The following is a 13,863-nucleotide window of genomic DNA, read 5'->3' as shown; positions in this document are numbered from 1 at the left end:
CATGGGAACTCTGTCTCCCAAAAAGTTGAACCTTTGCTCCGCCTGAACGATCTCTGTCCTGATTTGCTTCTCTTTCTTGAGCCTCGCAGCCTCGTTCAGCTCCTTCCATCGAGAAGCGGCCTTTGAACGACGATGTGCCCCCAGGCCCAATTCAGAAGGCCCGATCGATGGATCCTCTTGGAAGCTCTTGCGAATCATTTCTGAGCGGAGATTTAAGGCTTGAGCCTTTCGGTGGTGTTCGGTTGCTTCTTTCAGCATGAAACTTCTTCTCCTCTGGTACTTTGGCAGCCTTTTTTCGTGTAGCGTCTTCAGGTCGCGCACGCAACTGTTCATCCGCTTTCCCCTCCCAGGGCCCAAATCACTTCCTTCTCGAGCCAGAGCGATTGTGCTGAGATATGGCTCTGTGTCGATGCGTCTCTGGTAGTCCTCAGCAGTCTTCTTTAATTGCGCGGACATCACAAGTTTCTGGCGTATGCGCCAAGAACAGTCTTCATGGTGTTTTGCGGCCTTTAAGAGCGTGTGCTTACGGCGAAGCGACAATATCATGTTCGACAACTTTCGCGATATTTTCGAGGGCACCACTTTCGCTTCTGTCGGGGACGGAGACCCGCATTGAGCTCGAGTCCTTTCGTTATCAGCCTGGAGCATGTCTTGTAATCGGCGAATATGGGCTTCTTTCTTTTCGATGTACGACCCGATATCCGACGAGACGAGCTCGGCGTAGTTAGGGACAAAGTCTGGTTGGTCTACTCCTTGGGCTTCTCCGGGAGTAGCAGCAGCAGTCATAGCTGGGTTGTTGCTGCTGCTCGAAGCCGCTGTATGGGAGTCGGGTGTATTCGCACGAGGCTGGTGCCGCCGAGTCAGGAGAGGAGCAACATCAGGTTGACGCAGTCGCAAGACATCATGATCAGTAGCGGGGTCGAGCGCTGTGACACCTTCGCTCAGGGCTCTATTCTCGTTCTCTTCAATTTGAGAAGTCGCAAGACATGGTCTGAGAAGAAGGGCGAGGGATAAGAGGACCAGCGATTGCGAGGCACTAGGTCGCATCTCAAACGCTTCCTGAAGGGAGAGTGATTGGGTCGAGGGTGTGAGGTCAAATTCGATAAGACGGCGCTTATCGCTCGAACGTGCTCCAGCCCTTGAGGTATTCGGACAGGAAAAAGAGGGCGAAGAGCAACTTGAGAGCTGATGGAGGCGTGGCGAGTAAGTGTTGCGAAAAGACAGGCAAGATTTTAGTCTGGCGTCAGCGGAGTGAGCTTCGAAAGCCCCGAGTCATGCCAAGCCGAGAAGAACAACACCTCGCACAGAGACCGAGCAGAAACGACACAGCCGAGCTTCCACCACACTGCCAGGATTCCTGCAGAGAGCCTCATTGTACAGTACACCGACTCTCTTCCGAACAGTGCCGGCGAACGAGCAGCGACCGAGCACTTGCACAAACAGGTAGTCTTATCGTGCCTAAGCACAATGTTTCAGACTTGAGGAAGACGTAAAAGCTTTCTCATTGCTGGGGAGTCCCAAAGCCATATATACGACCCTTTTTTGTGTGCAGCCTTCAGTTCCTTACCACAACAAGGCACCCTCAGACAAGAAAATCAATCATTCAACTGATCCGTCCGCCACTGTACAAACTTCTCGTTACAAGAAGACCGTTCTCGCCGTCGACATGAAGACACTTTACCTGATGAAGTGCATCCTGCTCTGTGCCTTGATCTCGCTCTGCGCAGCAATGGATCAGTAAGTGCAGCACATATTTTCTGCAAGCGAGAGCGCCAATTTATACCATTCTCTGTCGTCGTTTAGGCCCGGTCAAAGCACTAAGCAGACGTGAGTGCACAAAGGCTGATTTGCGCACATGTGTCGACTTAAATTGTCATGTGCTGTCCTGTAGAGAAGTCTTAGGAAAGCGCGGGTATGTCTAGATGATCAGTGCTTGCCAACGAAGGCTTATTCACACACTCTTGCGCATCTTGTCAGTGGTCCTCAACGCGGGTGAGAGTTTCAAGGACGTTCTTGCGTACTGACGCCTCTGCTCACATGCTCTTCTCTTGTCCCTCAGCACAAAGCAAAGTTTGTTGGAGTGAGTGTAGCATCGGGCAGAGGCCCGTCCATATCCAATTGACCAACACAAATCGTTCCATCTTCTCAAAGGTTGATGACGTCGGACGACCAGCCAACTACCGTTGAAAAGGGTTCTGCCAGCAGCAATATACCCGATCACTTCACTGACCGCAGTAATGAGGACAAAAAGAGCAACCAAGGCGCCAATGTCCAGGACAGTCCGCCATTCCAGAAGCAATTCTCTGGATTAAGGGCAATCGTAGATAGCCAGCATCAAAAGCCGTCTCCAAGGTGGTCCCGTTGTTTCAAGTGTCTGCACCCCAAAGCGGACTGAAGAATGCAACTTGAAGCATTCATAGATTCCTTAAGACACAGGGTAGAGCACTTAACAGTTGGGTATCATGAGAGCTTAGGAGGGGAAAGAGGGGAAGGGGAAGAGGGGGAGGAGGGGGCGCGGGGGGGCGTGCAAGTTATGTGGTCGGGCGTGATTGGATCCGTGTAACTCGCTCAGTGAGAAATGTAGCGACTTCCTCAGCCCGACTTAATCCAGAAAACTCGTTTTGTGTGCCTATCCGTCCCGATGATTGCCGAAAATTACAGACCATAGCTGACCACATTTCGAGCACTTCCTCGGACGAGTGACTGGGTCAAGTATAAGAGGCCACACTCCGCAAGACGACCCTCATCGCATGAAGCTACGACGCCACATGAGTAGATTGGACAAGCAGGGAAGTGCGAAAAACAAGGTGAAAGTACGTGGGGGCTTGACAAGTAAGGATTGAGGAAGGGCGTGACGGGCAAAATTTGGTCTGGCCTCGGTAGAGTGAGCTTAGAATGCCCCGTATCATGCGAAAAGCCTCCGACACTTAGCACTCGACTTCAAACAAAGACCGAGCAAAGGAGACAAAAAAAGCCGAGCGTAACCCACTCCGCAAGGATGCCCGCAGAGCGACTCCTTGTACGTCGACTTGCCCCGAAGAGTGCCGCGAACGAGCCTTGACCGAGAATCTGCACAAACCAATAATCCTGCAGTGCATAAGCCCCAAGCTGATTCAACCTCGATAGAAAAAGGAAAGAACAAAAGTTGCTGTTGTTGGAGAGCCCCAGAGCTATATAAACGACCCTTCTTGGTGCGCAACTTTTGCTCTCTACCACAAAACGGCACCCTCAGACAAGAGGTACTCTCCTTCGGCTGACCTTCTTCCGACTCTGCTAATTCATTCGAAATCGAGCCGATCGTCGCAACATGAAGACATCCTGTCTGATAAAGTGCATTCTGCTCTGCTTTTTGATCTCATCCTGTTCAGCAATGGAAAAGTAAGTGCAGCATATATCCTTGCACGCAAAAGTGCCCACTCATTCTTTTGTCCGTTGTCATTTTGGACCAGAGAGAGCACATGGGACGCGACGTGAGTGCAAAAGGATTGTTATGTCGAGAAAGGTGCCTGCTCATGCTGCCGTCTTTAGGGAGATCAAGGAGTGGGGAGGGTAAGTCTAGACAATAACACTTTTCCCAGCACATGCTCATTCACAAGGCTACCACTGTCGTCAGACCAGCTCGGGATGACCCTAAGCAAGTGTAGAAAGGTCGACCTAGTTCACCAAATTGGTTGCTAATTATTGCTTCCATTTAGGGCTCCTCCTTCTCGCGGGTCTCCGTGAGTTTTTGAAGAACGATTGAACATTCTTGCCCATCGGTTCTTGCTCACACACTCTTTTCGGATTTCTCAGCGCCATCAAGAAAGATTTCTCATCGCTGTCAGTGCATCGAATCGCAGTGACTATCTTTCGCGTTATATTGACTACCACGTTTTCTTCCGTCTTCCGCCAGCTTGCAGACGGGCGGCCACCAGCTAAGGACCGCTGAACCAGGTTCAACCAGCAGTACTACCCATCACTTGACGGAGGACATTTTTGAAGAAGAAGAGGAGCAACCAAGGAAGAACCTCAGTGCACGCATCACCGACTCTCTCAAAAACTTGTCAGAGGCTAAGACAGATTCAGAGGGACTGATACCGCTGCAGATCCAGGATCCTCCTACGCCACAGCCCAAGAAGGCGGGGAACTCCGACTTTATCACCGAGACCCTATCCATCCTCCCCAAGGCCGTCGAGACTCATTCGTTGCTTCAGTTGTCTACATCCTAAGACTGACTGAGGAATGCTGTGTGATGCATCGCATAGATTTATGAAAGACACAGGGCAAATCACTAAAGCTGTTGAATAGTCCGAGCGCTTGAAAAAAAAAAAAAGTAAGGGGGGGGGGGGGGGGGGGGGGGGGGGCGACGAGCAAGCAGTGCTGTCTAGTGCGACCGAAGACGAGACCAGAATACCTATGCGAGAATCACATTAGTTTACTCAGTGAGAGATGCAGTTGGAGAAGCAGTGTCGCAGGCGTAAGAAAAAAATCGAGGGTATGGCAAAGGCCCTCGGAATCAGGCGCTTGGCAAATTCCAGACCAGTCGTGAACTGTTGTCAGGAGCTAAGAGCGACTTACACAGTCCGAAGTTCTCCAGAATAATGTTTGGTGCGCCTTACCTGTGCCGAAAATGCCGAGAAAAGTACAGTACAGCACCATAGTTGAACACACCTTGAACACCTCTTCGGGGTGCGCGACTGGGTCAAGGATGCGAGGTCACATCCCGTAAGACGACTCCTATCACTCGTGGCTACGCCACTACTTGAGACAATGGGACAAGGTGAGAATGATAGAAGCTATTCTGAGAGCAGCCCATCTCCCCATGTTGGGCGTGATGCATGAGGATTCTGAGTTAATCTATTGGGCAATAAATTTCTGGCGTCAGTGGGCTGAGGCCAGAGTGGCCCGCGTCATGTCAAAAGCCCCTGAAAGCAATAACTTCATACAGACATCGAGCAGAAGAGAAGAATTTGAGCTTGGTTCTATAGGTTGGCGTTCCATGTAGGGCGTCCTATACTTCTAAGTCGCCCCGTTGAGTTGTTTATAAACGAGCCCTGACCGAGTACTAAAAGAGACTAATGCCCCTACCAAGTCTACGCCCAAGTTTCCACCTTCCTTCAACAAATGACTGCCTCGTCGATGTTGGCAATATCTGAGCGTATATAAAGGAACTCTTCTGATGTGTAGCCTTCGATTCACCACGCAAAGAAGGCGCCTTCAGACGAAGACCTTTTTTTTCTCAAGTTGCATGTCCCGGTGCTTTGCAAGGTTTCGAACACTAACCCTTTGTCTTTCTTCGCTGCCAGTATGAAGACAACGTACCTGATAAGCAGCATTGCGCTCTGTGCTTTGATTTCACTCTGTTCAGCAATGAATCAGTAAGTCCAACACAACATTCTTGCCCAACAAAGTGTCGACTCACGACTTCCCTTGTCATCAAGGCCCAATCAAGACACTGAGCAAGAGTACGTGCCCAAAGAACGCCTCTGCCAATAGGTCCTACTGAAAACAGTCTCTGCTGTCCTGAAGACATGTAATAGCGCGACACAGGTACGTCTCCAACGATTTGAGCCCGTCCAGAACGTTACAGTACCTACTCGGTCATCTTGGTCTCTTTATTCTGTACAGACGCGCTCGGGACGAGGTTCAGTCGATGTGAATTGTGCAAAGCCGCAATGCTCATCCAAATGCCTTCTGACCTGCTCTTTTGCTTCTTTTCCAGCTTCGAAGAGGCTATATACCGGTGGGTGTCTCGGGAGTAGCATCGCCCCCGAAGCAGCGGCTCACACGTTCCTCTACGGTCTTTAAGCGGGAGAGTGCAAGAGGCTCAGTGAGAAATTGGAACTGTTTCTACGAAGTGATGAGCGTGCTCACGTACGCCTCTGCGGTCTTCCAGGGATAATAAACGGATTCTGGAATGGTAAGCTTACAAATAGTGCCTCTGAAGTCGAGGCAATCATCACATATGAAGTTCACAATCTCAGGGTGAAGACGCTAGAAGTCCCGAGCTCCGCCGCCATCGAGCAAGGCCCTTCCAGCTCTGTACCTTACCACACGATGGACTTTCACGCTGAGGGAGAAGAGAAACTTCCTGCGGGGCAAGCAGAGGAAGGTGGCCCTTCCCCTCGCCTTTCGCCAAAATTTCCGCAGCACAATTCGGCGTCCTTTTCGCTTCCCAGTCGGCCAGAGACTCCGTCAAGGGACACACCGATCAACTCGCCGGGCACTTTGCGACCCTCTCCGCCACACACCACGACAAGAGTTTCGTCACCTTATTCGGCGGGCCCCTTCCCACCCCCTACGCCCACATTGCCACGACCGAGACGAGTCCGTTGCTTCAGCTGTCTGCATCCCAAGACTGACTGAAGAGTCCAGCATGATGCATCGAGTAGATCTTTGGATGACGAAAAGTATAGCCAGAACTGTTGGGCAGTATGAGAGCTCGATGGGGCGCAATAACCTAGTGGTATGGTCTGGCGCGATTGGAGCCGAATCAAAACATTAGAATTTCGCTCCGTGAGATGATGAGATGGGAGACCAGTGTCGTGGGCATTATTAGACTCAAAGCGAAACAAGTTCATGGCAACAGCCATTCGAAGGAAGCTCTCGCAAATTCCAAAACAAGTGTTACCTGTCATCATGAGCTAAGAGTGTGTCCACAACACGTATCCATCCAGAGCACAGCTGTGAACACCCCAATGTCCCGGAGAATGCCGAAAAAGGGAGCTTTGGCCGAGCACACACATTACTCGTTAGCTCTGCCGTCCCTAAGCCCCAGGCCTCAACTTTGTTCGAGGGGCGAAAATCTTGCAGACCTGAATGTAATTATAGCTCCCATACGATTCTGGTCCCACCAATTTCCCTCTAAGAGAGGAAGTCATCCTCGGTAGGGCAACCTCATTCGTTCGTTAAAGAGACACGACACCGTGTGCCACCGGCCCGACAGTCAGGGATCTCTTCCACCTCGATCATGAAGATATCCTACTTAGCCAAGTACGTTCTGCTCTGGTTAGTGGTCTTGCAATATTCGGCAGCTATGAAAACGTAAGTGACGTACAGTACTGTACAACAATTTTCTGATGTCTTCGCGCAACGGAGTGCATTTTCACATCGTTTCTTGGTCTTTCTCTAGGACGCTTGCGCTCTTCAAGAAGTCTGAGCCCATTGATGAATTCGAAAAAGGCAAATTAAAGTGAGGGTAGAAGATCTTCAGATGCGCTCATCATTTGGCCTGCTCACCTGCTGTTCTTCGAAAAGAGTTGATAAAAGAAAGAAGCGCCGGTGAGTACATACTGTACATTGATCTCGTTCTTGCCCTACGCGGTGCCTGATGACAGTTGTCTTTGTGGTCTTTGAAGTCCCAAAGAATACGTAAAGCAGTGGTAAGTGCAGAAAGACAGTCCCTTTCCATCAATCGTTCTTCATTCACTGACTTGGGGCTCTGGTAACTTTTAGGGCTGGGCAAGCAGTAGAACAAACGTTTGAGAGTAGAACAATCGGGCAAGGCTCGCCTAGTGGTGTGAACCTCGACCTGAATGACCTTGCTTTGGCGGAAGAACAGAATCCCTCGGAGAGGCAAGACGTGGAGCCAGCCAATCCTTCGGCTTCTCCGTCAAACTTTCCGCAAACCGATTCGATCGATTCACCACCACTCTCTCCAACACGCTCTCCGCCGCGACCATTTGGGTGCTTAAGTTGCCTGCGACGCAAGACCAACTAAGGATCATCGCGGGATTCTTGAGAGGACGCCGATTGTTACAGACAAGAAGCACAAGACAAAGAAGTGTTGGCTGAGTGTCTGAGGCATCCTTCTTTCCCGCTGTGTGCATCTTTATGGTTCGAGAACTTCAAATTGAGATGACCGAGAAGTCATACGCTCTGTTCGGTCTGGATCAATGCTACTAATAAGTCATAGCACTTGTGAAGCCTGGAGGCACAGCACGCAGATCTGACCATGAGAGGGCGCCTTTGAGCAGGCAATTGGCTGAAAAGGCTTGCATACCATTTGCGCATCGCATCGGGTTCAGGTATTCCAGCCCTGACACTGCTCGTTCTGGTTTGGGTGTTTCACAGTGAGAGCTGATTGAGCTTTGGAGTCTCGTCAGGAAGTGTGAGTGGGTCGCCCAACGCCCTGGAAGTGGCGCTTGATACGCCCTCGCCCCTCGATCTACTCTAAGGCGCGCAACTTCGAGGTGGTGCCCCGGCGAACGAAGTGAAGGAGGGCAGGCTCAAAACGATATAAAGACGGTGCGCAGTGGTTTTCTTCCTGGCTTCCATGTTAGCAATGAAGCTGAGCGACATAGAGAGTTGTATGCTGCTCTGCCTTCTCTTCGCCCACTGCACATTCGTGTCTGGAACACATAGGTGAGTGGCGAGCCCGACCGCGATGAAGCTCGAAGGCAATGCTGATCTGGCCGCTAGGCGTCTACATTTCGTACCTTCATCTATCTACATGGAGCCCTGTGCCAGCGAGTACCTGATTCAGGCGTACTTTCTTCACGAGCGTGGCGTTGCCATGCCTAACATCATCAACCTAGACATCATCGAGGAAGCTTTAAACTTTTACGGCTCACATAAAGACAAGGAAGCGGTCGACGTACTCGAAAAGTGGTACGAAGAAGCCAAACGCCAGCACGAGCGCACTTATCCTTGGGACAAAGACCGCGTTATTCCAAAGCGAGTGCGTGGCCACAGGCGCACCAACAACATTGCAAATAGCCCTCATCTCGACGAATTTTTCGAAGACTTTGGCTCCGAGGCTACTTGTAGTGCATACCCACCAGAGCCTCCCAGCTCGCCAGTCTCCCCATCCTCTTCATCGACCTCGATCATTGATGCTTCCTCCGTACAAGACTGGCTTCCACAGCAACCTTACTGTCAGAAATGTCGACGAAAGCTTAGAAAATGCAAATGTCACCCCAATCCGCTCGCCCGCCTGCCTGGCAATGCAGTGTAAAACAAACAGAACTTTCACGAACGAATGTTGCAGTGAAAAAAGAAGAGATAACCCATGCTCGAGACCCGTCTGACTAGCCCTTGCCGTGCCTTCTAGGCTGGCGTTTGCCTTTTTGTGCTTTTTTTGCAGGCGCCCTGACCTTAGCCTAAGATACCCTGGAAGTGAAAGCCCCGTTTTCCACCAAAACATACGCATGTCATCAGCTCTGCCCTTACGAGTGCGAACTCGCAAAATTCTCGGAGCGGCCTCGGTTCGTGGAGCTTCGAAGGAGTTGCCAAGCAGCCTAAGTGAGGCCTGCAAGGCCCCGAAGGCAGCCAGTCTCGGCAAGATATCCAATGAGAGTCCATAGCCATTCACACGCCTTCAGGGCGGCTCGCAGTCTTGGAACGTCCAGGTAACGCCCCGTCGAAATATGTTCTCCCAAGAAGAGGAGGCCTTCGGTACGCCTTCAACGAAAACTCGTGTCTCTGGTACGCGCTTTTGCTGCTCGTGACTGCACAAGCGTTCAGGTGGTTCCCTCTCAGGGCGCGACGTCCGAAGAGAGCAAAGTTCTGCATGCTGTCCAATAGGAACCCGTATCCCAGTAAACTCCCTCTGGCGGCTCGTCAACTTGATGTATCCAAGTGACAATATACTGAGGAGCGACGCCCCAGAGCAGGAGAGTCCGGCAAGCCTTTCAATGAGAGCTCCTATCTTTGGAACGCCCCCAGGCGGCTCGAGGCTGCAGAAGATTTCGGGCTATGCTTTTTCAGTGAGGCAGGAAAGGTGTAGCAGGCAGGGGATGAAGCTATATAAAGCCGTTCCGCAACCCGCTACATTCCTTGCTCTTCTTCACCACCAGAAACCAAAAATCTTTCTTTACCAGTATGAAGGCCACTCACGTAGCAAGCTGGATCTTGCTCTGCCTTCTCTTCGTTTTCTGCCCGGCCGTGTCCGGGATGAACGAACGAGAAGAAATTGCGTGAGTATATGTCTGTTCCTCCGTCCAAAAGCACAGATATTGAACGTTTCTTCGCCAGTCGTGCTCGCGGTCGACGAGAAGAAAACGAGCCTGAAATGATGCCTCCAAGGACCGCTGAGGAATACGTGTCGCAACAATTTCGCCTCCGCAACACGGAAGCCTACAGCCGCAGTCCTGCAGCCATCAAGAAGGTTGTAGACCACGCTAAGATTACCCAAAAACTCGCTTGGATCTCAGATCTTACAGATTTACTGGTTGTTGCCACAAAGGAGAGCCAAGACGCGAGGTCCTTGCTCGATGACTACTTCAAGAAAACCCAACGACCTGGCCAAGATTCGCCTGCGGATTCAGATGGTGTAGCTACTGTCGATAGAGCTCTTCAGTACTATTTGGACATAAAGTACCCGGAAGCTGTCACCACCCTGGTAAACTATCGCAAGACAAAATTCCCAGGTGCACCACCACTCCCACAGGAAGTGGTTCAAGCTCTTTCCAGACCAATCTCACCAACACCCCACGAAGGCAGCACCTCTCAAGCCAACTCCCGAAGGCGTGACTGACCGATCGGGACCCTTACTCTGGCTCCTGTTCCTCGTCATTGTAGTTTTTTGTAGCCGTCGTGCCAGCCGCGCTGCAGCCCCAAGCTTCGTGGCTCTCCCTGAAAAGTGCCCTGACTGCCAAAGTAGTCTCAAAATGTTGAAGCCCCCTTCATTCCTCTGAAAAAGACAAGTCCGTTTCAAGGCTCAATACTTGCTCTGTCTTGACCTTGTCGTGCGATCGAAGCTTGTGCTGTATTCTTGTGCTTTCTTTGCAGGCGTCTCCACTCCGGTGTAAAGAAAAGAGAAGCTGGAAGAAGATGAAAAGCCCCGACTTTCCAAAAAAATAAAAAATAGAAAATAAAAATAAAAATCTATGCCATCAGCACTGGTACTGCCCCTTGCGAGTGCAAGGTCATGAACTTCTCGGCGCGGCTCGGTCCGTTGAGCTTCGGAGGCGTTACCCACCAGCCCTAGTGAGCACGGAAAAGCCCCACACATAGACAGCCAGTCCTGGCAAGCTGTCCAATGAGAGTCCAGTGCCCCTCACACGCCTTCAGGGCGGCTCGCAGTCTCGAAATGTCCTGATGACGCCCCGTCAAAAAACGACCTCCCAGGAGAGGAGACCTTCGGTGCGCCCTCCAGTCAAAATCCGTATCTCTGGTACGCCCTTTGGCTCCTCGAGACTGCAAAGCATCCAAGGAGTGCCATGCCAGTGTGCGACGTCCCGGATGCTGCAGCCTTCGGCACACCATCCAATGAGAGCCCACAGTCCGTTAGTAGCTCCTGGGCGCCTCAACGCCTCGAGACGCCAAGGTGATGTCCCATCAAAGTGCGACGCCCCAGAGAAGGAGAAAATCGGCATGCCCTCCAATGAGGGTCCATTCCTCTGATATGCCCTCTGGCGGCTCTATGCTGCAAGAGCTCTCATGCAATGCACTGTCAGTGAGCCAAACGGGGCGAGGAGGAGGGAGGGGGGGGGGGGGTCGAAGCTATATAAAGTGTTGTACAATCTACTTTCCTTCTCTTTCTCCCCACCACCCACTACCACAACGTTCTCTCTACCAGTATGAAGCCGACTAACGTAGCAAGCTGGATCTTGCTCTGCTTCCTCTTCATTTCCTGCCCGGCCGTGTCCGGTATGCATCCAGGGTGAGTCATCGTTCGTCCCCAACCAAGCTTCAAGGATTGCTTACCTGGCTGCCAGTCGTTATGTTCCTCCTCACGAGTCAGCGAATCCTGATGGTGTACGTCGAGAAGACAACGCCGAGCTTCTCATACAGCATTACCTTAGTCTTCATGGCGGACAACACGGATTCCAGCCCTCGTACAGCGACCCCACTGTCCTACATGCAGCTCGAGCCTTTTATTCAAGCATCGGCCGCGAGGAAGCCGCCGAACGTATAGATGATTTCGAGCGTTTGCACCGAGCGCAGCGAGAGGCCGAAGCTCGGGCAGCAAGAGTCGACGCTGCGGCGCGAGCATCAGAAGCCCATGCGCTTCGTGAGGCAACTCAGATTCACTATCGCTTTGGTCGCACGCGTCAACGGGCACAAGCGACCCAGCACCCCTCTGAACCGATCTCTCCACCACCCTCCTCGCCAACCGAGGCTTCTCCGGCCAGCTCGCCAGAGCGAGACTGACAGACCGAGACCCTTACGTTGGCACCTCTTCCTCGTCGTCACAGTCTTTGTCGTCGCTGTCGTGCCAGCTGCCTCGTTCCCAGGTCTCGTGGCTCTCTGGGGAAAATGCCCTGCCTTACAAAGTAGTCTCTAGATGTTCAAGCCCCCTATCCCTTTCCTTCTCTCACAAAAAAGAGTCCGAAGACGAGTGTGTTTCCCGATCTCACCATGCCAAAATGCAAATGACCTCAGCCTCCCTCCTCCGTACGCAAGCCCTCGGGCGTCTGACCGAGGTATCGAGAGTAATCGTTCAGGTATCAGATAAACATTCACACACCCCATCTTGCCTCGCCGCCGATTTTTGCCAGGCCGTACAGGCTCGACACTGTGCCTGTGACGGCCTCGAGCCTCTCGTGGTCCCGCGCAGGAGCTAGCACCTCGGCGAGGCAGAAGACGGCCTCTGCGCGAAGGGCCGTCTGCTCCCACCCAATGTGGCGCATGCGCTTCCTCGTCAAAAAGGCCTCGCGCTCGGCCCGGCGCAGCTCCTCGACTGCCACCTTCGTCGTCGTCGTCGAAGAGGCTGCCTCCGCTGCCGACGTCGATGTTGTTGTTGCCTTGGACAGTGACTGCTTCCTCTGGCGAGGAGAGGAGGAAGGGGAGACGGCCTTGCTGCTGCTGTTGCCCAGCGCATCTTCCACCTCGATGCTCCTCCCTGATAGCAGCGCGCTGTGCCCTGCTTCCTCGGCCTCCTCGTCTTCGTACTCGAGGTTGTCCGTCGCTTCCAGCAGTGCGAGATGGGCGACGCGGACGCGTGCTCGCTGCTCTTTGCGGAGGAGGTGTATATGCGCCAGGCTCAGGAGGAGCGACAGCAGGCCGAAGCTGTGGAATGGGACGAGTATGAGAAGGGATCAGAACAGCAAAGGAAGAAGGTAGGTCACCACACTCACAAGACACCTATTCTCTCCAAGCCTCTCCGCTGCCGTGTCGAAGCGACCTTGCCGCCGGCGACCCTCCAGAGGATGCTGGAGCCGCCCAGGAACGCAGCCACGTCGCATGCTTCGCCGAGCAGGGCCAGATACTCGCCACCAGCCTCGAGCCGCCGTCGCCACTTTTGCTTCCAGCTCGATACGCCCTCGGCCTGGTCCTTTTCCGCTTCGTCCTCTTCGTCTTCTTCTTCCTCCCTTTCCTTCTCCTCTGCTTCCTTGTCGCTCTTGGGTGTCACCTGGCCCGATGGCAGTGCCTCATTCATGGCCTGCACTACCTCCGAGAGCCAGCGGCCAAGGAGCAAGAGCCGGCGCAAGTTGGCGATGGACTCCGAGGCGAGATGTATGCGCCGGAGTGTCAAGCGTCGCGTCGCGCGTGGAAAGGCAAATACAAGAACGAGGGGCGAAAAGTACGAGACGCGGTGCGGCGGGGCGGTGAGGAGCGAGTGGACGAGGAGCGAGGTGGACTGGAGCAGCTGCAACCCACGGTCGCGGCCCTCCCAGTGCGAGAGGACCTGCCAGGCGGCGGCGCGTCGGCGTCGGAGCATCTCCTCGGCGCGCCCGGCCGGCCGCCGGCTGCTGCTGCTGCTGCCCAGCTTCTCGTCGGCATCAAGGCCCGGTGGCGGCCGCTGCGGGACGTACGTCGTGACTGACGTCTTTCTTGAGTTGTCCGGCCGCCGCACTGGCCCTGCTGGCCCGGCGCCCTCGTTGCTCATCGTCGTTCTCCGGCTTCTCGTTCTCTGTGGCCGGTGTGCATGCGCGCGTGTGAGACGGATGAGCGCGCGCGCATGGGCCAACCGACATTCGGGGGCAAAACTCAAATTGA

General features: G+C 53.1%; 6 protein-coding genes across 6 annotated transcripts; 5 read left to right on the top strand and 1 right to left on the bottom strand.

The window, feature by feature from the left end:
* Positions 1-3,227: 3,227 nt before the first annotated feature.
* FA10DRAFT_302334 (hypothetical protein) lies at positions 3,228-4,208 on the top strand (the record flags this gene model as incomplete). The annotated part of the gene is made up of 7 exons (XM_025525101.1): positions 3,228-3,378; positions 3,450-3,470; positions 3,529-3,549; positions 3,614-3,634; positions 3,696-3,719; positions 3,793-3,819; positions 3,893-4,208. The coding sequence occupies exons 1-7, from the start codon at positions 3,308-3,310 to the stop codon at positions 4,206-4,208; spliced, it is 501 nt and encodes a 166-aa protein (XP_025376138.1). The 5' UTR covers positions 3,228-3,307.
* Positions 4,209-5,286: 1,078 nt separating this feature from the next.
* FA10DRAFT_260866 (hypothetical protein) lies at positions 5,287-6,341 on the top strand (the record flags this gene model as incomplete). Its single annotated transcript, XM_025520048.1, has 6 exons — positions 5,287-5,357; positions 5,421-5,444; positions 5,520-5,529; positions 5,702-5,853; positions 5,916-6,021; positions 6,159-6,341. 6 exons carry the CDS (start codon positions 5,287-5,289, stop codon positions 6,339-6,341), a joined length of 546 nt encoding a protein of 181 aa, XP_025376137.1.
* Positions 6,342-8,263: 1,922 nt separating this feature from the next.
* FA10DRAFT_260865 (hypothetical protein) lies at positions 8,264-8,814 on the top strand (the record flags this gene model as incomplete). The annotated part of the gene is made up of 3 exons (XM_025520047.1): positions 8,264-8,343; positions 8,401-8,659; positions 8,773-8,814. 3 exons carry the CDS (start codon positions 8,264-8,266, stop codon positions 8,812-8,814), a joined length of 381 nt encoding a protein of 126 aa, XP_025376136.1.
* Positions 8,815-9,801: 987 nt separating this feature from the next.
* FA10DRAFT_260864 (hypothetical protein) lies at positions 9,802-10,452 on the top strand (the record flags this gene model as incomplete). Its single annotated transcript, XM_025520046.1, has 3 exons — positions 9,802-9,896; positions 9,955-10,250; positions 10,370-10,452. 3 exons carry the CDS (start codon positions 9,802-9,804, stop codon positions 10,450-10,452), a joined length of 474 nt encoding a protein of 157 aa, XP_025376135.1.
* Positions 10,453-11,429: 977 nt separating this feature from the next.
* On the top strand, positions 11,430-12,183 carry FA10DRAFT_133093 (hypothetical protein). The gene is made up of 2 exons (XM_025517990.1): positions 11,430-11,584; positions 11,640-12,183. Exons 1-2 carry the CDS (start codon positions 11,502-11,504, stop codon positions 12,073-12,075), a joined length of 519 nt encoding a protein of 172 aa, XP_025376134.1. The 5' UTR covers positions 11,430-11,501; the 3' UTR covers positions 12,076-12,183.
* A 123-nt stretch (positions 12,184-12,306) lies between these two features.
* FA10DRAFT_302333 (hypothetical protein) lies at positions 12,307-13,795 on the bottom strand. Its single transcript, XM_025525100.1, has 2 exons — positions 13,002-13,795; positions 12,307-12,933 (listed from the first exon to the last, which is right to left on the bottom strand). Exons 1-2 carry the CDS (start codon positions 13,751-13,753, stop codon positions 12,384-12,386), a joined length of 1,302 nt encoding a protein of 433 aa, XP_025376133.1. The 5' UTR covers positions 13,754-13,795; the 3' UTR covers positions 12,307-12,383.
* Positions 13,796-13,863: the final 68 nt, after the last annotated feature.

Source organism: Acaromyces ingoldii (genome assembly GCF_003144295.1).
Source record: "Acaromyces ingoldii strain MCA 4198 unplaced genomic scaffold FA10scaffold_4, whole genome shotgun sequence".
Lineage (NCBI taxonomy): Eukaryota > Fungi > Basidiomycota > Exobasidiomycetes > Exobasidiales > Cryptobasidiaceae > Acaromyces > Acaromyces ingoldii.
This window is presented reverse-complemented; position numbering and strand designations above follow the sequence as displayed.